The 22,656-nt window shown below is 33.5% G+C and overlaps 3 protein-coding genes across 3 annotated transcripts; all 3 read left to right on the forward strand.

The window, feature by feature from the left end:
- The first annotated feature begins 1,397 nt into the window (after positions 1-1,397).
- On the forward strand, positions 1,398-3,501 carry LOC144854701 (uncharacterized). Its single transcript, XM_078712647.1, has 2 exons — positions 1,398-2,963; positions 3,367-3,501. The coding sequence occupies exons 1-2, from the start codon at positions 1,405-1,407 to the stop codon at positions 3,458-3,460; spliced, it is 1,653 nt and encodes a 550-aa protein (XP_078568773.1). The 5' UTR covers positions 1,398-1,404; the 3' UTR covers positions 3,461-3,501.
- Positions 3,502-7,344: 3,843 nt separating this feature from the next.
- LOC144854700 (calcium-activated chloride channel regulator 1-like) lies at positions 7,345-15,015 on the forward strand. The gene is made up of 11 exons (XM_078712646.1): positions 7,345-7,382; positions 7,428-7,615; positions 8,454-8,733; positions 9,211-9,482; positions 10,176-10,424; positions 10,688-10,912; positions 11,188-11,487; positions 11,684-11,923; positions 12,083-12,524; positions 13,090-13,302; positions 13,748-15,015. The coding sequence occupies exons 2-11, from the start codon at positions 7,448-7,450 to the stop codon at positions 14,179-14,181; spliced, it is 2,823 nt and encodes a 940-aa protein (XP_078568772.1). The 5' UTR covers positions 7,345-7,382; positions 7,428-7,447; the 3' UTR covers positions 14,182-15,015.
- Positions 15,016-15,752: 737 nt separating this feature from the next.
- Positions 15,753-22,241, forward strand: LOC144854702 (Golgi phosphoprotein 3-like). The gene is made up of 4 exons (XM_078712648.1): positions 15,753-16,109; positions 17,094-17,340; positions 17,769-18,082; positions 19,237-22,241. The coding sequence occupies exons 1-4, from the start codon at positions 15,906-15,908 to the stop codon at positions 19,345-19,347; spliced, it is 876 nt and encodes a 291-aa protein (XP_078568774.1). The 5' UTR covers positions 15,753-15,905; the 3' UTR covers positions 19,348-22,241.
- The last annotated feature ends 415 nt before the right edge of the window (positions 22,242-22,656 follow it).

Here is a 22,656-nt window from a genome sequence, read left to right on the forward strand (position 1 = left end):
TTCTGTTGTTACGGGTAGTATAATTCAGCATAACCGTGAAGATGAGTATAGAAATACACTTAAGTTGTTTGAGTCGTGGTGTAAGAAAAATGTTGTTATATTAAACCCGGATAAGACCAAAGAATTAATTTTTGATTTCAGAAAGAAGAAAAGTGTTATTTATAATATTGTATTAAACGACCAAAAGATAGAAACTGTAAAAGAACATAAATATTTAGGAACAACGGTAGATTGTGAATTAAATTGGAATGCAAATACTGTAAATATTGTTAAAAAATCTAATCAACGGCTGTACCTTCTCAGAAAGCTGAACTCTTTCAGAGTGAATAATGATGTACTTTTTATGTTTCACCAGAGTGTTATTCTTAGTGTTGTAACTTTCAACTGTGTTGTTTGGTACAATAGTCTGAGTGCTAATGATAAAAAGAAACTTGACCGTACTATGAAAACTGCTAGTAAAATAATAGGAAGGAATGTTAATGTTATCGACGCAGTTTACAGGCGCGATGTTATTAGCCAAGTTAAGAAAATAATGGAAGATAACTCACAACCATTGAATGATAAATATGTTGTTAATAAATCAGGTAGAATTCGTCCTTTAATGTGCAATACCACTCGATGTAGGAAATCATTTGTCCACAACTCTATTCATGTTTCCAACACAACATTCCAAAGATAGTTTGTTTACTTGTTTACTGCTGTATATAGTTTTAATGTATTGTATTGATATTTTTAATGTTTTATATATTGTATGTGTTTTTAAGCATCAAGGAAAACCAATTTCATGTTCGCCTTGTTGTGTTCATGACAATAAAGATTTATCTTATCTTATCTTATCTTTTTTACAATGGCCCAAAATTATGAAATTTATTAAGCATTTAAATCTCTTTCTAATCTTTCTTCTTTCAAATATAATCTCTGGTTGCGGCTTATGGCAATTAAACCTCCTGCTGCTGTTTCTTAATATTATTAGATGTTCTTTTTGTAAACTGGGATACTATATACCTTCAATATTTTATTTATTTATTTTAATTTAATCTGGTGACCATGACTTAAAGTTTGTCCCCAAACTTATTTTGGCCTCTTCTGCATAGTTAGGCTAACTAGTTTAACTTTTTATTCAATGTTATTGTTATGTGTGTGCAGAGAAACAATACAAACAAGCAAACAAACAAAGGTATCTAGGTTTGCCATGTCATTTGTAGATCCCTCTCAATTTGCATGTTGTCTATTAATTTATTTTTTCCCCTTTCAGTGACACATACAAAGGGAGCACTGAGACGAGACAAAAGCTGTCAAAGACAGCTCTCGCCAAATGGCGTGTCTCTCCTAATACTATATCCTACTATTTGGTTTTTTGTTTTATGTACAATATAATTTTCCACAGTATAATTATTTAACAAAATGGAAGGAGGATATGAAACGTATGAGGAGTTCAGATTCATTGGTCGGGAACAGGAATTCAAACATCTAAAAGAGATATTAATGAATGCCGTACTTGGCTTACAATCTGAGCTAAAATTCAAACAGAGTATTCGGGTTATGCTACTCACAGGAGAACCAATGATTGGCAAAACACGTCTTTCGAAAGAAATTAAACAACAGCTTGTACACGATTTTCACCAATCGCATTATCATCTGAATGCGTATCTTATTGAACTAAGGCGTGTAACAGATTTCAGAACAGTCCTTGTCAAGTTATCTGCTGCATTAGGACTGCCACCGTGCTCTGATAATGCACTTATAAAACATTTTAAGCGACTTGGTCGTCCTTGTCTAGTGATATTTGATTCGGCGGAACACTTGTCTGTCGATACGTCTAATGAGTTGCAGACTCAATTTCTAGACTTTTGTACAAGACTTGTCAATAACTCCAAAGTGTTGCTTCTAATAAACTCCAGGTTTAAATACAGGTTTCTTTCGATGCACGCTAATGTATACCACCATCGTTTAAAGCCACTGGACATCCAAGACTCCATTGACCTGTTGACGTCTATTGCGGTAAACGTTGATTTTACAGCTAACACGAAGGAGACACTCGCTGATCTGTGTGCTGGCATCCCACTTGCATTGGTAATTGCTGCAACTCTCCTCCTCGATGCGGATTCATATTGTCCAAAAGAACTTGTAGATTTGTTGGAAAAAAATCGATTAGAGGCCATGAGCAAAAACAACTATTGCAAAGAACAACAAGTTCGCCATGTCATCAAATCGTCAGTCGACAGGTTAAGATGTATATTAAAAAATGAGTACATCAAGTTGTCTGTTATCCCGTCGTCATTTAATGCTGACGCGGTTGCACACATTCTTGAATTGCCTGATAACAACCCAGCACTTGCTAAACAAAATGTCCTTATTCCATTAGCGATTCGTTCACTGGTTGCCAGGGACGTTTTGTGTGATCGTTTTGAAATCCATGATTTCTTGCGTGAATATTTATCAGATGAATTGTCTTCGCTTCCAAAAGAGCAGCTACTGAGTCTTCGAAATCGTTATTGTGTTTTTTACGGGAAGCTGCTCCTAGCTATAGCACCAGTCGTCGAAGAAGAATCGTGTAAACAACTCTCATTATTTTCGCTAGAGATGATAAACATTCAGAAGATGTTAGAGGAGGCTGCATTGAGTCCCTCCGAAAATTACAAACTCTTTATTGACATTGCATACGAGGCAGAATACCTGATAATAAATTTTCTTCCACGAAAGGAATCTATCGAGTTTTATGCGGCGTGTGTTCGAACGGCGGAGAGTCGCGGTCTTTCAATGAAGAACCAATTGGGTTTGATGCTGTCTGGATACGGTCAAGTGTTGGGTCATGCACAGACCAATTACAAATTGGCAGATATACAATATGAGAGAGCTTTGGAATGTTTATCGCCATTCGGTGACAGTGTTGATTTGGCATGGCTTTTTAACCATATAGGATTTAGCCGTTACGTCAATGGAAAGTTTGATGAAGCTCTAAGGTAAGATGTTTTGAGTGCAATATTTTAGTTTAGCAGCCTAAAGCTTATGAAGAAAACATCTGCCCAAACGATAATATATACTGAGTTAAGGACGAGCCAGCACTGTAAATACTTCATGATGATTTACATTGTATACTGTTTGGTATTGTAGTGGTTATACAGTATTTAGGAGAGCCCATATTTGGTCAAAATATTGTAGAGAATAATTTATTTTATTTCTTGTACAGCAACTTTAAGAAAGCTGAACGAATGTTGAAACGCTGTCTTCAGGTTGGATCTGTCAAAGACATATCTGGAGGACAACGTACAATGGCGTCTGTCGTGTCTTGCTTAGGGCTAACTTATTTGCATTACGGCATGGGAGTTGCTTCTTTTAACTTAAAGTTTTTAAATTGTTTTACAGGGAAACCAAGACTTGCACTAGACTATCACAAACAAGCTCTAGAGATACGAAAGAACCTGTGGGGGAGCCACCCATCGATTGGAAGTATCTATAACAACATGAGCGAATCCTACCATCAAATAGGTAATCATAAACAGGCTTTGGATCATGCGAATTTAGGATTAAAATTAAAGACGTTTTTTAAGCGCGAGCCATGCACAGACGTCATAGATTCGCTGATAAATGTGGCAACCTACACATGTAATGCTGGCAGCAATTACGATAAAGCACACATACTTCTGGATAAAGCATTAAAAATGAGAACATCTCTGGGTGGAATGCATATCGATATCTCAAATATCCACCATTGTCGAGGTTTAGTGTACAAGAAACAAGGAGATTACCGCCACGCTCAGACCAGTTTTGAACATGCATATCGTATTAGGAATGATATTTTAGGTAGTGTTCCGGATACGCTTGAGTCACTCTTTCAAGCTGCACGTCTTAAAATGATTCAGGGCCAACTAAACCAGGCTTTGAGTTGCTTCCAAAACTGTTTGGAAATTATGGAAGAGATATCCTATGAGAAAGATGAATTGATTATTGAAGTTATGGATAGCCTTGGTGATCTTTATCTGCAGCAAGGTAACTTACGGTTGGCCCAGAAGCATTGGAACATAGCAGAACGTCATCTGGTCGGTATCGTTAAATTGTAAATACTACATTCATATTAGTCGGGACAAAAATGAAAATGTAGGGCCTGACTACAAAAAATGTAAGAAAAAGAATTCGATGTTAATTATCTTTCTGCTTGTAGTCCAGCAGCAGTGACAGAAGAAGACATGTGTCGTAACCAATAACCACTAATGTTTTCAAAGAGATTCGGAAACAAACTATAATGGATACATACACCCAACGTGAAAACAAGTGAAACGAGTCACGGTACACGTCGAATCCACGCGTACAAACAGCTTCATCAATTCCTTTCACAAAAAGACACATTCATACAATTTAAAAAATATAACTTACAAGACGACTTGGTGAGTTCCAATCGTCTTTGCGTGTCCAGATTCCACAGAGTAAGATAAATCATTTTTTCTCAAACAAAGGTTTGTATAAACACACCATGGTTTTACGTTGTAGAAAATGTGTTGTGCTCCTTTTTTCTAACCTGACGTTCTTATTTACTGGCTCAGATAGCGCAAGATACAATGTAATTTTTGCAAATCATAGCGTATATACATCTTTTACAAAACTCTAACGTAGGCCTATAGGGATAAAATAAAATAAATATTTTTGCGTATTTTTTTTCAGAAATATTCTGGATTCTTGTCAATGTCGTATCTCCACAGGGGAGTGCCCCACTGGAGGTGCTGACCGGTCGTGGGCGACCAATGTTTTTACTCTTTTTTTTGTACATAATTTTTGTAAATGTTGTATGTACCGTACATTTAAATGCATTTAAATAATGGTTACCAAACTGCACTCGCTTTTTTGGTATACTATTCAATATTGTAAATGTAATTGTGAATTGTGAATAAATAAATATTTGGACGTGGCAAACGGGAGAAGATTTCTTCTTTACGTCGATTTGAAATTGTGGAATTCAATCGGTTTCCAATTTTAATGGTATATCTGAAAATGTATAACCTATATTCAATATAAATTAATATACAAGGTTTTGGTTTTTCTAGAAACAAATTACATTTAATTATTTGTAGTACGCATTCCATTCTGGTTCAGAAGTTTTTAAACAAGATTTTCTAAAATTGAAGAATTAATCATCTGTGTCCACGTCTCATTTGTACTTTTAAAATCGTCAATAACAATAACAAAGTTTAAAATACCATAAGTGGTAAGGTTTTTGCAGCTGTTGGTGTGTACTTCTGTAGACTCATAATAGGACCAAAAGTGCATAACATTTAGTAGACAAAAGGATCTTTGTGTCGGTGATGCAATTTGACTCTTAACCTTCGTTTCGGAATATTTATTCAATCAAGAAGAAAAAACAATTCAATTCAACAACATTTATTTCATAAATGGCTCAGTATAACTAACAAATAGTAAAAAGATATAAAATAGATTTGATATAAAGAAACCATAATAGGATCATTACTAGAAGATAAAAAAGTCTTGTCACGTAAGACCCTTTTAGAGTAATGAATATTTACATTGTTGATTTACAGACTAATAGTATATAGCATAAATATTTACCATTTTTAAATTAACATTTTTTTAACATAGGATCTGGTTTAGAAGTAAAAACTTGTCTCAATCAGACCCTTACAAAACAAAATATTATAAATAAAGAAATAAACGCCATTTTAAACTTCAAAATATATCTATGTAAGTATGAAGTTATACAGTAGTTATTGGGCCTATTATAGAATGTACAGTAATATAATTGTAAGGTTCATACCAGGGACACTAATACTTTCTTGTTGTAAAATAGTACGAGTTACAACACAGGTTGCCTCCGATTGGCTGATAATCCCTTTAAAAAGGTATATATAAACCGCTGGTAATTTCACAATAGTAATGAACGGATCAATGGATATCACTATGTTTCTTGAGTTCTAGAAAAACAACTTTTTTTAGTTCAGAAAGTAAATACGAAAAACAATAGTTATTATACTACCATTTCGTTTGAGCTCAGTTTGACGTCATCATGCATGAGTAGTCAAATTCTTCCGGTGATTGACACATTATTGAGTTGATATCATCATGGAGATGATATCATAGTGCACCATTCACGAACCAGGATAGTAATTAGGACTACATTCAGAATAGTGGGGACAAAATATTAAAATGTAGAAGGCCTAACCCCAAACAAACGGAAGAAAACAATTTGTCAAGTGTTCTTCCGCTTGGAGTCTAGCAGCAGAAGCAACCATCAGTAACGACAAAGAAAAATAAATATGCAGTAGGCCCTAACTGATAAGAACACTAATATTGTTAAAACTATTTTAGGAAACGAACTAAAATCGATACACATGCAGAATAAGAAGTCATAGTGCACGGCCACCTGAAATCATAATTATGTAAAACAGCTGCCATCAATTTATTCCTTGTTCACATGCGAGGAACCAAACCGCCTTGTCGTTTGCATCCACCGGCTTGAATAACATTACGACGATGATTAAAAACAAATGTTAATAGGATAAATATACATGTTAATAGAATTTTTTTTTGTAAAAAAAAAATACAAGTATAAGAAAATATATATGAAAAAAAGTGGTTAATTAAAAAAAAAACGACGAGAGAAAAACATCAACGTACAAACAAAAACCTCATTGAATTTTCAATTTCATCAAGCACTGTTATAGAGAAAGTTCAAGAGCGTTCCGATGCACATCTCAACAAATCCATTGGCTAAGTTCGAATACGACCGCTTTTCATCGATCAAGTTTACAATCTTAAACTATTTGGGAAAACAGACGAGTCCGGGTCCTATCCACGCGATCGAAAGCTTCAAATGTCACTCTGACGTCACGTTGCAATCCAAAAATCCCCTTTAAAATACCTTGTAATAGTTAAATATTGACATTGAAAGGCTAACGTAGAATTCTGTACTTTCTGGAAATTCCAAGACTCGTAAAACTTTGCTAAACGTCAAAACATATTTATTTTAATTCTACCAACTATGGTTGTGATTGTTTAAAATTGCACTCTGTATAAATTGCACACAATTGAACATTAGCTGCAGTATAGGGTTATAGGTCATATTGCATTGCTGGAAATTTAGCCTATTCATTATTCTATATTAAAAGAAAGTTTCGATTTTCTGGAACCGTCGATATTATTTTCAGGATTATGCCTTTTAATTTTTTAAAGGTTCAATTATTTATGTGCAGTCTATAACATAATAGATAACAATCCAAAACAAACATTGTTTTAGATTTGGTATGTGGGGGTTCCCCTTATTGTTCCCTTGCATCTTTATGCATCATTTCACAGTGTAGGCCTCACACCACAAATACTATGACAAAGTGTCGAGTGTTCTGTTGAACCGCAGTGTAACATTTTAATAATTAATGGTCTATATGTCATTTCGTTAAGCAACGACATTTATACAGCTTTAGTTGGTATTACGTGTTGAAGGATGACTAATTCATTTTGCTGCTTTATCTTTTTATCTTGTCTTATCGCGTTTACTTTGGCTTCTTCGAAAAGAAATCTTGTTATTCTAAACGAAGGCGGCTATGAAAACTTATTGATTGGCATTAGTAACAAAGAACCAGAGAGCCAGGACTTGATAGACAATATCAAGGTAAGAATGTCCGACTCAATTTTCGGTATCGATTTAAAAAGATCCGCATTCACCTTCAGAATGTACACAGGAGATAAATAAAAACAATGGAAAGTTTCGCCCTATGAAAATAGGTGTGGATCTAGGGTTAGTTAGTCTGCCACCGGACCGGATTTATTTTTAACGTACGGTAACGTAACGGACCGATAAGATGCTAGGTATAAACAACCTATATACAGTATCGCACACATTTATCAAAGTATTTTAAAAAGCCGAACGTGCAATAATAGTACGGTACCCATAGTCGTTGAAATTGGATAAATGACATGTGATACGAAATACCAATAAAGGGTATACATGTTAATGATACTCCTAGATGTAAATGAATGTTGTGCAATTAGTAAATTATTTTATCATTCTTGTATTTTACCATATTTAAGATAGTTGTAATTGAAAGGTTACTATATGCAATTAAGTAATAATAATAAAAACTATATGAAATTAAGTAAAAAAAAAAATAAATAAATAAATATAAATAAGAAATAAGTGAATAATAGTATTTTATTATGGTACTCTTGATGATAATTTGCTGTGCTTTTTGTAATTTATTTCTTTATTTAAACACATGTTATTGATATTTGTCTTCCACGAGCAAAGGATTTTGCCAGAGTGTGGGATAGATAGGTTAATAAAGTTTTTTTAATTTATTGTAGGTAAAGTTGATCAAAACAATAATTCGATTTGTTATGGTAGAATAAGCACAGAATAAGCACGTTTCAATGAGTGATCGTGTTAAATACGCCACTGCTTGTTAATGTTAGGCTATTTTCAATTCATTATTTAATATTTTTGCATTTAGGAAATCTTCACTACGGGGTCGTCGTTTTTGTTCCAAGCTACGAATCAAAGAGTTTACTGGAAAAATATCATAATACTCGTACCAACGTCGTGGCCCCGACACGACGAATATAACAATGCAAGAACAGAAACATACGATAGGGCGAATGTTGTGATAAAGGGTGACGATGGCCCGTATGTGACTAACATAATGGGGTGTGGTAAACAGGGCGAAATGATGGTGTTATCTCCAAAGTACGTGCGAGATAAAGTGTACGCTGAAAATCGTTATGGCAGAAGAGGTATGTGAAATAACAATGATATAGGCCATCTATATTTTCTGCTTAGTGGCAGGAAGGAGGAAAAGATAAACAACTTTAGAGTGGTGGTCGAGAGAGGAGTTAAACTTTACTTTTACTTTACAGTAGTATTATTTATTATCTGTAATTGGCAAGTCTCCAGTAGTAATTTTCCATCCAAAACAATTATTAGTTTACTATAGTTTATTTTTAAATCTATACCCTAAAATCTTTAAAAATATTTTAGCTGAAATTGTAACTTGCAGGTTAAAACATAATTACTAATAAAATTATTAATTAGGCTTAAACCTTATTTTTACTCTACTTGGTACATTTTTCTTATTTTCACTCTTTCTTCTTCTCTTTCTTTATTTTACTCTTACATAGTTTCTTAACACTCTAATTATTTAACTCTTTATTAGTTTTCGTTTTTAATGTCACTTTTTTTTTTACTCTTTCTTATTTCACCTTTTCTTATAGATAAGACTGTTGTCCATGAATGGGGTCATTTGCGATGGGGTGTGTTTGATGAATATCCAACACCCTTGAATCCAAAATTCTTTGTGAGCAGTAGAGATTTGATAGAAGCAACGCGTTGTTCAGAAGCAATTAACGGGAAATATGTAGAAAACGGGGCACCATGCCAGGCAGACCCAAAAACAGGGGTATACCGACAAAGTTGTGATTTTACGGATGAAAGTATCAGGCAGACATCTCAAACCTCGCTAATGTACAAACAGTTTCTAGATTCGGTGAGTCAAAACAATTAGGGCATAGAAACAAGATATAGATCTTATTTCTTTTCATAAAACTAAAGTTTTAAATTGTTCCTCCAATTTTTGTATCTTAGACAGGACGACAATGTAAAACGTATATTTTACCTGATTGCCAAATCCTGTATAAATATGTTGTTAAATAATAAATAAAGTTATTCTATAATTTGGTGATGCTTTTGCCAAAACTCAGTACTTATTTCTTGAACATCTTTGTCAAACGCACTTTAGGAGCCCAAAGCAATTTTAAACCATAATGATACTGTTCACCATTTTATCAATTCAAGATGACTAAAAATACATTATTATGTCTACGTAGGGCCCTTTTTATCTACATAATAAAGATATGAATTTAATATTTTAGTGAGCTTTTATACCAAGAAAAATATTTTTGTAAATGTTTTTTGAAGTACTGGTAGTTTATCAAATAGAATTTACATAGCTTTTTTTTAAATGCAGATATTTCGTACATATCGTTTTCTTGATTTTGGGCAAATCCTCCGAAACTCAATAATTGTATATTTTTTGTAATTTATATTTGTCTAACGAATATTCATAAAATTAATGTGTGATGATCATAGAAATATTAATTTCAGAATGTTTGTGGAGACTTTATACATATCTTTTCAGTTAGAGTATTTCATTGGCTACATTTTGTTTTATCTTCGTCAGGTAAATTTCTTTTGCAGCAGTAATGCGGCCGATGAAAACAAACGTCATTATGAAGAAGCTCCAAACAACCAGAATAAACACTGCAGTCGGCAGGGTACATGGGATGTCATTTTGAATACTGATGATTTTAAAGGTGGCAACAATCCGCCAATAGAGGGAGATGTAAACACAAATCCAACATTCCAAATTGTTCAATATTCGTCAACAAGACGAATTGTGTTAATTCTGGATACATCTGGAAGTATGCAAGTAAGTGCAGATCAAAAGGACATCATTATTAAGTCTATTTAATCTAAACTGCCACGAAAAAGCTACTCAATCGAGTTTGTTACAGGATATTTTAAAAAGAATTTTAATTAATATTTGGCAAAATCCGTTGCACCTAAACGAATAAAACTGAAATTTAGATTGTGTATAGGCCCTATAGTTATTAGATATTACAATTGAGCCCATTATGGTATGTATCACAGGCAATTTGAAATATTTAACAATCAATGTTTATATTGACATAGGGAGATCCAATAGCAAAGCTCCGTCAAGGCATGGACCAATATATAAGTTCAATCGTACCTACTGGAAGTTACGTTGGTATTGTAACTTTCTCAGCGACTGCATCTAGAAAAGCTGAATTAACACTCTTAGACGATCAACGTTCTAGAGAAGATCTTATTCTTAAACTTCCCTCGATTGCAAAGGACTCCACAGGCATAGGTTTGGGTGTTCTTGAGGGGATACAGGCAAGTATATTCACACCGTTACGTAACTGAAAGGAATTTAATGTGAACACCATTGATAGGCTTCCACTGCCGTCAGTAAACATAATAATAATTATTAATAAGCTAGGCCTAACACACATGTGCCTATACTAAACAGTCAATATGTAGTAGGCCTATGGTTTGTTAATATTAATCGCCATACAGACACCACATTAATGTAATAAAAAGTAGGCCTACACTTAATGTTATTGAAATAAGATGCTTTTGCTACAATGTTTCTATCAATACTTTGATAGGTTCTGTCTTTGGACCAAGATCCAGCTGGTGGTTTTCTGCTTGTTTTAAGTGATGGATTAAACAATATTGATCCAGATATTGATGATGTGCTTGATGACGTCGTGAATGCAGGTGTTATCGTCGATACAATTGCATTCACCGATAATGCTGATACCTCTCTGAGAAATCTATCCGACGTTTCTGGAGGAAATACATACTTTTATCGTGCAGATAGTGACAGCATCACGGTTCTTAACGAGGCATTGATTGCAACGATCACAGATAGATCTGATCTGGAAAATCAGGATCCGCCTATTTCGGTAACACGATTATCTGATACAGAGTAGGCCTATAATCTGAATCTAAAGTGTCTGACGTTAACTAAATTGCCTGGTTAAGTTAGACCAGATACTCCATCAATTAAAATACTTTAGTCAATTATTATTTGTAGACTTTGACGTGTAAAATCTGCGTTTTAAAAGATTATCTTTTCAATTTGTTTTCTCTAATTTACAGCTGTTCAATGAAGCACTGTTTGTTTCCTCTTCTGCAAACACTACAACAAACACTACAGGTGAAGTCATTATTGACAAAAGTGTCGGGGTCGATACAATATTTTCCTTCGCTTGGTTGGACTTTCCTATAGAGGTAACCTTGAACGGCCCAAATGGTATAAGTTTTGACCAATCGAGTGAAGAATATGATCTAAATAACAATGATAATATCATCACAATCCGTCTTACAACAACAGCTGTAGTAAGTATTGAGTACGATTCACAATGTTTGCTCTTGTTGGTTCTACATGGCATGTGGTCGAAAGATCATTGAGTAACTTGAGTATTTTTAGGTACAGATTATTTTATGCAAAAACGTAATTCAAAAATATATAATGACCTACCGTACTTGTTTTTTCAGAGTGGAAATTGGAAGTTCTTCATAACACTCTTGTCATCATCATCACAGTCTCAATCTCAAATTGTTAGCGTTAATGTACAATCTAAACAAGTATCTGAAGATGACCCACCAGTTAAGATTAATTCGTTTGTCAGTGATCCATTTATCGATTATCAAAAAGATCCTTATATTGTAGTATTTGCGTTCGCTACTAAGGGCAACGATCCTGTTGCGAATGCTGACGTTATTGCCATTTTGGAAAAGTCGGATGGATCTGATGACGTCATAAAACTCTACGACAGTGGTACAAGCGCAGACATAACGAAAGACGATGGTGTTTATTCAGGGTATTTCTTCAATTTTACCGGTGATGGTCGATATAATGTTGAAGTTAAAGTTCGTGGAAATCAAAACACAGCAGCAATTTCAAATGGTGGGAATTCAAGAGCTTATCCTATTCAAGGTTAGCATAATTATTACGAATACAGATCATTCAAAGATGTATTGTCCTCAAAACATGAAAAATAAAGATCAATAAAGTCAAACGATGAATACTGTTATATATCACTTTTGCAAAAAAAAATGAGCAAAAATAATTCGCTTATGATAACAGTAAAAAATAAAAAACCAAACAATGGTTTGACAATAATTAAGATTATGATTTATGTTTTTTTTCCAATTATTGGCCAAAGTGAATAACAATTATATGACATTAAAATGGCCTATTTCAAAAGATTTCTGGTGGACAATTATAGTACATACTAACTTTTATCGATGTGCAAAACCTCGCGCTTTAGTATGTTTGTGTATTACTTGTTTTAGCATCAGGATACTGAATTTTACTTTTCTATTCTTCCAAAAGTGTCAATAAAAACATCTTGTATCTTGAAGTCAATTATGTTTATGTAGCAGTGACCTTTTTCAAATTATCTTTAAAATAAACATAAGATTATGTAGGAATAGTATATGAAAGAGAGATACTTGTCAATGTACTTGTTGTTATACATGTTTTATTTTAATACTGATAGGCCTAGAAGAGGAGGCGGTTATGATTCCAGTTGACATGTTTGAACGCTCAGCATCAGGAGGCGCTATTCAAGTGACTAATCATGTTGACAGTGATATTGACTTTTTTGAACCGTCTCAGATTATCGATCTAGCCGTTATTGGTGTGTCTTATGAAAAGCAAAGTGCCACCTTACAATGGACCGCTGTTGGGGATGATTTCGATAAAGGAAAAGGTAATGTCAGATCTTGATAGGAAGTTTGCGGTACACCACGTATATATAGTTCTGAAAAGGACTGTTGAGAGAGAAACAGTTCTTTTCAGAACTATATATACTTGGTGTAACGCAAACTTTACATCAACTTTGATTTCGCCATGCAAACCTCAGATCATTAGCCTATACTCTCTACAACTTACAAATTATACCTTTATAACTACTATTATGACTACGGTATTGTGTATCATTATTGAGAAGTAACATTTTGTCTACACAGTTAAACAAAGTAACTATAATGAACTATTTGAACAAAACATAGGCAGTACCATCACGCCAAAACATAGGCCTAATCAACGATAAATATAGTCGGACTTAGAACCTACACAATATTATGACCATATTTACACCAAACTCATTCTTGCATTCTAACTTTTTTTTGGACAATTGTGTTTCCTATATCTAGTTTTCGAATACGATATTCGCTTCGCCGAAACATTTCAAGGGATATCAAGAAACTTTTCTGACGCGGACAGAGTGACGTTTGATGACGTAATCAATGGAGACCTATCAGTAATCGGGGAACCCGGTGAAATTGAAGAGGTAACGGTTCGTTTGCCGTCACGTGGGGACGAAGTTTCGTATTTTTTCGGTATCCAGGCAATCGATGATGCTAACAATACTGGTGGGTTATCTAACATTGTAGCTGCAAATCTTCAGTATATTCCGCCGCTTGAACCTGATGAAACTGATACTGCTATTGTTCTCTACGTTGTGGTAGGAGTGGTTGGGGCTATGGGTGTAGTAATGATGCTGATCATTATAACGTATCTGAAACGACGAAGAAGAAATGCAAATAATCCTAATGCAATGGGACATATGAATCCAACTTTCGCTTAAGTGTTGCCTTTTATTCGTTTCGTGAGTTTCAATCTAGTGGAGGGAAGTATAAGGATGCCTGTTGAAGATGGGTTTTCGGGATACATTCCGTAGAGAATAGAATTAAAAAGCCTCCCTGTCGGATATCGGATAAGAAGATTTACTCAGATTTCATTGATATCGCATTTAAAGTTATAAATTAATAAAAAAGAAAAAAACCGTTCTATATTATTTTTGCAATTAGTCACACTTTTATACGAATATAATATTTTAGGCATAGCCTACTTCAGAATTCCGTCAATGTTTTTGTAATAATACAGGTATTACTGCATTTACATCATAAAGCCCTGGAACAAAGACGCCTGCTGAACACTGTTTAGAATAATGTTTCGCAAATACCTACTACAGAAGCTAGTAATCCGTGAATTATGTTAGTATTTTGGTTTATCGCAGTTTTTTAAAGATTAGACTTCAGATTGTTAGGTACGGAAATATTAATTTTTACTGTATGATAAATATTTGATCATTTGAATTATGCAAAATATTATGCAAGTCGTGAATTTTATTTAAGCACTCATGATATTATACAATATTTAGTTAAGTTAAGCCTTTAGTTTTTGTCACTGTTTGCATTTGAGATTCAATGAGGAAATAGTAGGCCTACTGTAGTACATTATAATCGATCAGTTTAGAGATTGTCATTAAACTAAAAAAATGAGAGTTTGTGGGATAGTAAGGGAAAAAAGTTTGAACTTTAGATTAGTGTGCAATACTTTATATTCTTACAACTTGATTGTTGACAATCTTGATGATCTTCTATTTTATCAAGCTAATAAAAAATGTTAATACAATTCATGCTAAGCTGGAACTTCACGCTTAAAATATGGGCTCCATATGGGTTATATATGGGCTATGTGGGCCTTCCCATGTGAGACCCATAGTTATTGGGTGCAAAGATAGTTGAATCAATATGATACCTATCATATGCTTTGAAATATGGGCCCCATGGGTTATATATTGGCTATGTGGGACCCACATGGTTCTTGGGTGAAAAAATAGTGGAATCCCATATGGGAAACCCATATGATACCCATGTATGCTCTCATATGGGTCCCATGTGGGCTTGCTACCTGGGAGGCCTATTTATAAATATATGTTTATTTATTTTAACATGGAATTTCGAATCGAATCTCGATTAGGCGTTTGTACCTCATTCTCACATCATCTTTATTGATTCTTCTAATTAATATTCAGTATATATCAATCGGGTGATTGAATTAAAATTTATATTTTAAAGTTACGCGTCCATTTTATATTTGTAGTGTAGTACACATTTGTGACAATTAAATATTTGTATGCATTCCCTTTCTATTGTATCTTAGGCTACTACGATTAATTAATAATTAGTGTATTGTAAAATGTTTTTGCCACGATTGACCCGAGTACTCTTCATTAAAATTTGATTTCATTCTTTATGTATAAGATTATTACAGAGCCATATATATATGTATATATATGGCTCTGGATTATTACAGAGCCATATATAGAGATTATTATACAGTAGTACCCCCTCTATAGGAACACAGATTAAATGACGTCATTGGCAGCCATGATGTATTTTGTGTACGTGTTATGAAATAGGGACTACTCGCATACATTGCAAGTGTTTTTCTCGTTTCATTGTTCATTTAAAATAAATTAAATTAAAATACTGTTAAAGATTATAGTTAGGCGAATAGTTTAAGATGTCAACTTTGACAAAACGTTCTGGGGAAAGTGTTGTTCAACGAAGGAAAACAGCTGGCGGAGGCTCGAATTCGGGAGGAGCAGCTGATAGGGAGGCTGATGACGACGATCACTACGAAGAACAGGACGTCGATGAGGTTTCGAAAGAAACAAGAATGACATTGATGGAAGAAGTGCTGTTACTTGGTATTAAAGACAGAGAAGTATGACTGATTGTTAACTTATTTTTGTAATTGTCATGATGGTGACTTGAACACATTTGAAATATTTGTTTAGGGGAAAAGAAGCGAAAATAATAAATTCATTTTGTAAATAAATCATGAGTTATTGAACTTAACTCGGGCAGGGTGTGTAGGCCTAGAAGTAGGGCCTAGGCTAGGCCTATTAATAATAAATATGTTTATTATACTACTGTACTGTAAGTAGTGTATAAATGATTGTACTGTACTCTATTTAGACAGAGCCCAGGTCTACTTGCTACATGACCTACTCTATTTTATGTAGGCTTAGCCTAGCTTTGTTTGGTAACGTAAGGCCCTAAATTATTAATTTTATACTAGGCCTAATTATTAATACTTTAATAAATAGGCCTAGAGTATGATGGGGGTTACGGGATCATGATGATCGGTCACATTTGTCGTGTTTTATTTTTAGCGGGTTGTTTTGATCTTAAAAATCCCTACATACGCCATTTCTTTTCAATTTAATTTGTAAAAACAAAAAGAGAATTCTCAAATTAATTGTAAACATTTGGGGTTTCTTAATATATTTTTATTAATTATTAATAAATTTGTTTTAATTTTTGTTGTTGGTAGTTTTGTTCAAACTAGGCCTATTAATATTATCAACCAAATATAATAATCCAGTAGGCATTACTCTATATTAAATACCATTAGTCCCATTTTGCCATCAATGAGTACTTGACAAAAGTGCTAACAACCAATTGTTTTCTGATATATACCGTAATAATGATATTTAAGATTACTATTGTTTTTTTGTTCACACCTTCCTTTGTTTTTAGGTGATAGCCTATAGTAGTAGTTCAATAGCATTGTACAAGAAATATTGATAAACAAGTTCATACATTAAAGCTTGGTACAAACAATAGAACATTCTTACTACTGTAATTTTATTTGCTAATAAAAATGAAGTAACATTACTGTAAATATATTGAATACTTTTTTCAGGGATACACATCGTTTTGGAATGATTGCATATCATCAGGTTTACGGGGGTGTATGCTAATTGAATTAGGATTACGAGGACGAATAGAACTTGAAAAGTCGGGCATGAGGAGAAAAAGTCTTTTAAATCGTAAAGTTCTCCTAAAATCAGACACGCCTACTGGTGATGTATTACTGGATGAGGCATTGAAACATATTAAGGAGACTGACCAACCAGAAAGTGTTCAAAATTGGATTGAATTGCTAAGTGGTAAGTTAGGTTATTAGTACATGCTATTGATCCCTTATGCTTAATAATTACAGTTTACCTTGCTACTTTAGACTGGCCACAGATACCCACAGTAATACTACCCATAGCAAACTCTTGTTTTAGACACACTTTTTGTATGGGCTAGAAATTCTATCACTGGCAAACCTTGCTAGCACACAATCTAACTAGCCAAAAAAAAAGACGACTCAAAGTCTAGCAAACGAGAAATATGTTAGTAATTGAATTTACAAAGATTGGCAGATCAGGTCTTTTAGACTAGCCTTTTTAATTAGGCTCAAATAAATAAGAATGTTGTCAGGGCCAGTAGTTAGTTGAGCTCCACACAGTCTAAAACAAGTTTTTTAAAACCAGACTCCCACTGTAAGTGTAACCCATGTTTAAAACCACATACGTTTGTTTTATTGTAGGAGAAACATGGAACCCATTGAAGCTACGATATCAACTACGAAATGTACGAGAACGATTGGCAAAGAATCTTGTGGAAAAAGGCGTTTTAACAACCGAAAAACAGAACTTTCTACTCTTTGACATGACAACACATCCGGTAATTAATTCAACAATAAAACAAAAATTAGTGAAGCGTGTCCAAGATGGTATGTTGAGTAGATGGCCAAATGACCCACATCGAATGGAAAAACGGTTGCTTGCTCTTATCTATCTGTCACATGCTTCAGATGTTCTAGAAAATGCTTTTGCCCCTTTGTCTGATGAAGATTATGAAGTAAGTTTATTTAAAATGTTTTAGTTCCATTTTAATTTAATAATGTGATATGTTTATATTAATTTTCCTGTGTGTAAAGATGGTAGTAACATTATTTGGTTCAATATCATCCCGGTATCTGTTGTAAGACTACGCTACTCAGTCGCGGATCCAGGATTTTGAAATATTGGTGAAATGAAGGGCTGAGCTTAATTTGATGTCCTATCTTTTGCATTATGGCCCGGGCCGACTACTAAATCTTTTGTGTGTTGAGATTTTTTCAGCGCATCTAAAATGTTAATCTGTTATCCTTGTTTTTTTTTTTAAAGCAATAGATATTAAGATTGACAATGAAAAATCTAGGAGGTAGGCCTAGCCTAGGTTCATCTATCCTAGGCCTAGCCAACATTTCTTACTTCTTTGTCATTTTCTTGAATAATTTATGTTTAAGTTTTGCTGGTATAATGTGATCTGTGCCACTTTAACAACTTCATTTTTAACAAATAAATCGAAAAATTTGAACTTCAAAACGCATCGAAAATCGGTATCACCATGGAGATGGTATCACGTATGGTATTGATATCTAGCTAATTTGTGACGTAGTACACAATTGTAGGCATACGTGTACGAATACGCGAAGGTTGCCCAAACTGCCTAATAATATTCTGTCCTTGAGTTTATACGTGTGTTAGTGCATGCTGTTAAAATTATGTGATTGCAAGGGAAGGCATGTAAGCCATTGAAACTACAATTTAAAAACGTACATAGTGTATTTGAACGACTCGGGATAAAGAATCTTGTGGAACCAGTCTCATCAAAGTAAAATGTACCAACCTCCTCAAATTTTGAGATGCTGACAAGAACCACATGCAGTAAAAAGGAGATCATGTCCATCGATATGCCATCAGTCATTGCCTTGACCTTAGGAACCAGGGTCGGATCCATTCAATCCCCCCCCCCCCCCCCTAAATTTTGCATTGTAATGCAAAAGATAGGACATCAAGTTAAGCTCAGCCCTTCATTTTACCATTTTAGGCACTCTATTTCAAAATCCTGGATCCTCCACTGGAAATCTGCATTGAGGTGTGGATTGAGGACACGCGTTCCAGTAATATTTTATTTATTTTTCACTTATGTTCACTTGTGCCTAATATATTTCATTTGTTACCTTACAGATTGCTATGAAACGAGTACGAGAACTCCTTGATTTAGATCCCGATGCTGAAGCAATGAAGGGAAACACAAATGATGTTTTATGGTCAGTCATAGCGGCATTTGTAAAATAATTTCATAGTTAAACTGGATGATGTTTAAATTCAAATGCATTTATTTTCCAATCATGTATATATTTTCCGAGTATGGGTCAGTTAAGCACTGAAATTGTTGCGGTACCTTCACAAACGGCACAATTTAGTATTCTATCCTAGGGATTCGGATGAGTACTCTAAGTTTGAACACCTTTGTATGCTAGTGAAAAAAACAAGATCGGCATAGACAACATTTTTTAAGTGCATAGTTAGTCATGTTGAGGTTGATGGCACTAGCAAATTGGCTCATTGGGCTAGTATACTGTACACTAACTAGCCCAATTGGCAATGTGAGAAAAAAAGAGTAAATCTAGTTCTGCTTACCAGTGCAAGAATAAAATGAAGGCTCTAAAACTACACTAGCAAATTCATGATACAGTATAACCCAAGCTCTGGTTGTGATATTAAGCAAATATTCTATTTATATATTACTGTTACATGTATTCTAATGAAATTCTTGTTATAGTTATTGGTGATGGGGAGTGGTTTCCTAAATTTCCTCATTTCCCCATTTAACCCTCCGAAAGGTCTAAGGTTTAAATCAGGCCATATCAAATAACACTCCCATGTATGTACTGCCGATAATGTTATCATGTTTCAAGTTACACATGTTCTTTATGAAGACATCTCGCATATAAACTGTGTTCACATGATGCTAAGTCACATGACCAACACAAGTAGTCGATCGCATGTGGATTGTTTGCTCATTTAAACATACATATTTAAAATGTGTACAATTTTGTTTTATATGTGTTTATTTGTATGTTAATTAAATACACATGTTCCTACAAAATACATGGTCCAATATATGTACCCATTCAAACAAGATAAGTGAATTGACAAAAGTTATTCTCCTGCAAGAAAGTTCACTCATGCATGACATGTCCTTACAGTATAGGGTGTAAATGGTATGTTCACAATATCTATGCTTATGTATATACCTAACCATCTTTGGAGATTTTTTAAATGAGAAAAATATGCGTTTCTTATGCTATACATTTATTAAAGCACACGCATTATTGATACACTTGTTTGGTAATGTATTTTTAGTATTTGAAAACGTAGCATGGGCTAGAGAAATTGCCAGTGTATGTATTGAAAATGGCAGTTTGTGGCCCTAATAGTGGTATCTTGTGATACTTACAGTAGGCAACGACTATTATAGTGTTGATTGCTGATATCTCTCTGCTCTAATACTGTACTTCCTTGGGAATATAAAAATGTCTGCTTTCCTGGTAACTGCACACAATATAGACTTAAAGTATTGTTTCTACCACTGAGACTACACTTATTCAATATTTATTCAGGTTGTTAACTTTATTCCATTTTTATACTTCATATATGAGAATTTCCATCCTTATATTATTGCATAAACATTAATTTATGTGTAATTTTAGAATTTTATTTTTATTTATTATGATTTACTAGTAAGCAATGTTTTAGTTTTAAAAGAATTAAAATGTAATTTGAAAATTTAACATTTTAAAAACCTTACAAATTAAATTAAAGTTACTTAATTGAACAAACGTTTTATCAAATTATACTAGGTAATGCCAAGATTCATTTGTTTATTACAGCACAATATTTTCTAATAAGGTGCGATTTATGTTAGTATTTCATTATTACATTAGTTAATTATAAAAATGGAAGAAATAATTAAATTATTATTAGTGGAACTGTAAATATATTATGTTCAATTTGTAACAAATTAAAAAATATAACTTTTACTACCAGAGATACTTCCTTAATATTTAATTCACTAAATCTTGACAAATAAATATATTAGACGTTCATCTTAATAATATATTATTTAAAGGTTGCATGGCAAATGAACACTAGTAAAGTTATGTTTGTTGTACATCATGTTGAGAATGTCTCAACATCTCTGCTGTTATGTCATGATACAACTGTCTTTGTCTTCTGCAGAAGGTGGTTGTAACATAACAACCGATACATTCTTTTGGAAAGTCATGGTGTACCGCAAACATAACTTTACCACAAAAAAAATGGTTTCAGTGAGAGAATCATGGAAATGTGATATACTATAAAGTGAGGGCTTTATAGACCAAAAAGTCTAACATCAACCCCAGGATAAAGCTTTGTCTACACTATCAAACTTTATGTTTAAAAAAAAATGTGATATGCCCATATATGTACACAATGACCTCATATCACTACCATATTTGGGCACATCACATTTTTTTGTCAAACTAGTTTGATAGTGTAGACAGAGCTTTACCTTTCTTTAAACTCTTGCACTTGATTTTGATGTTTTTTCTTTGTGTTTAAAAACTGAAATGATTTATTTTGGGTACTAATGAAAATAATTTAATTCTATTTTGGTGAGGGTGAAATTAATTAATAAAAATTTAATATAATGAATTATAAAAATATATTATAATGTAGAATAAAATTACAGAAGATATCTCTTGGTGCGCAATGCTCCTCTTCATACAGCGAATTTTTTTTTTTTTTAGATGTTGATTTATTTGTGGTCAAACCAGTTACTGGACAGACCTAGAAGGCCCTATTTTTAATATTGATTGTAGGATGGAGTATTTAAAATATGGTTTTGTTTGTTTTTAGTTCTGACTTGGTAAATAAGGTTTTAATTTTTGTTTTGTTATATTTGTAGATACAAAATAAAAGTTTATGTAAGTAACTCCAATGTGCTTAATTTTGTATTCAAATATAGAAAAACTGAAGCATTTTAATAGTATCTTGGTACGTGTCACAACAAATCATGTGACAAATTTAAAATATTCGGTTGCCTTTGTTTACATGTATGTGTGTTGTGGAATCGGCTACGCCTTCCATCTTTGAGGTTATTCCTTTATTTATTAATAAACACAATTTAAAAGGATAGGCGTAAATGTATTATATCTTTATTATTCGCATAATTAAGGTAGTACTAATTGTACTTTGAATTTAAATTAGCGCTGAATTAAACATTAACTATCTCCCACTCCACCCTCCCCTTCAAGAAGTATACACAATTCGATTGGCTGAATGAGTTACATCAACTGCAACAATAGTGATATTTAACTCATAATCGGGTTATTTCGACCAACATTCTCGTTTAAATCCATGGTTTCCAATTGGACGCAACGCAAGTGAGTTGACCAATCACAAGCAACAGTTGTTCTTGCATTGTTGAGCTTATGTCTTTTTGAACCGCGTTTAAAAAGAATATTGTTACATGCGACATTACACTTCTTTCGTCAAGCAAGTAGTTCATAAGGACTTTCAAATTAATAAAGCCGCCGTTTTGTCACAATTAACCGCTAC

This window comes from Antedon bifida, chromosome 10 (genome assembly GCF_963402885.1).
Source record: "Antedon bifida chromosome 10, ecAntBifi1.1, whole genome shotgun sequence".
NCBI classification, from domain to species: Eukaryota; Metazoa; Echinodermata; class Crinoidea; order Comatulida; family Antedonidae; genus Antedon; species Antedon bifida.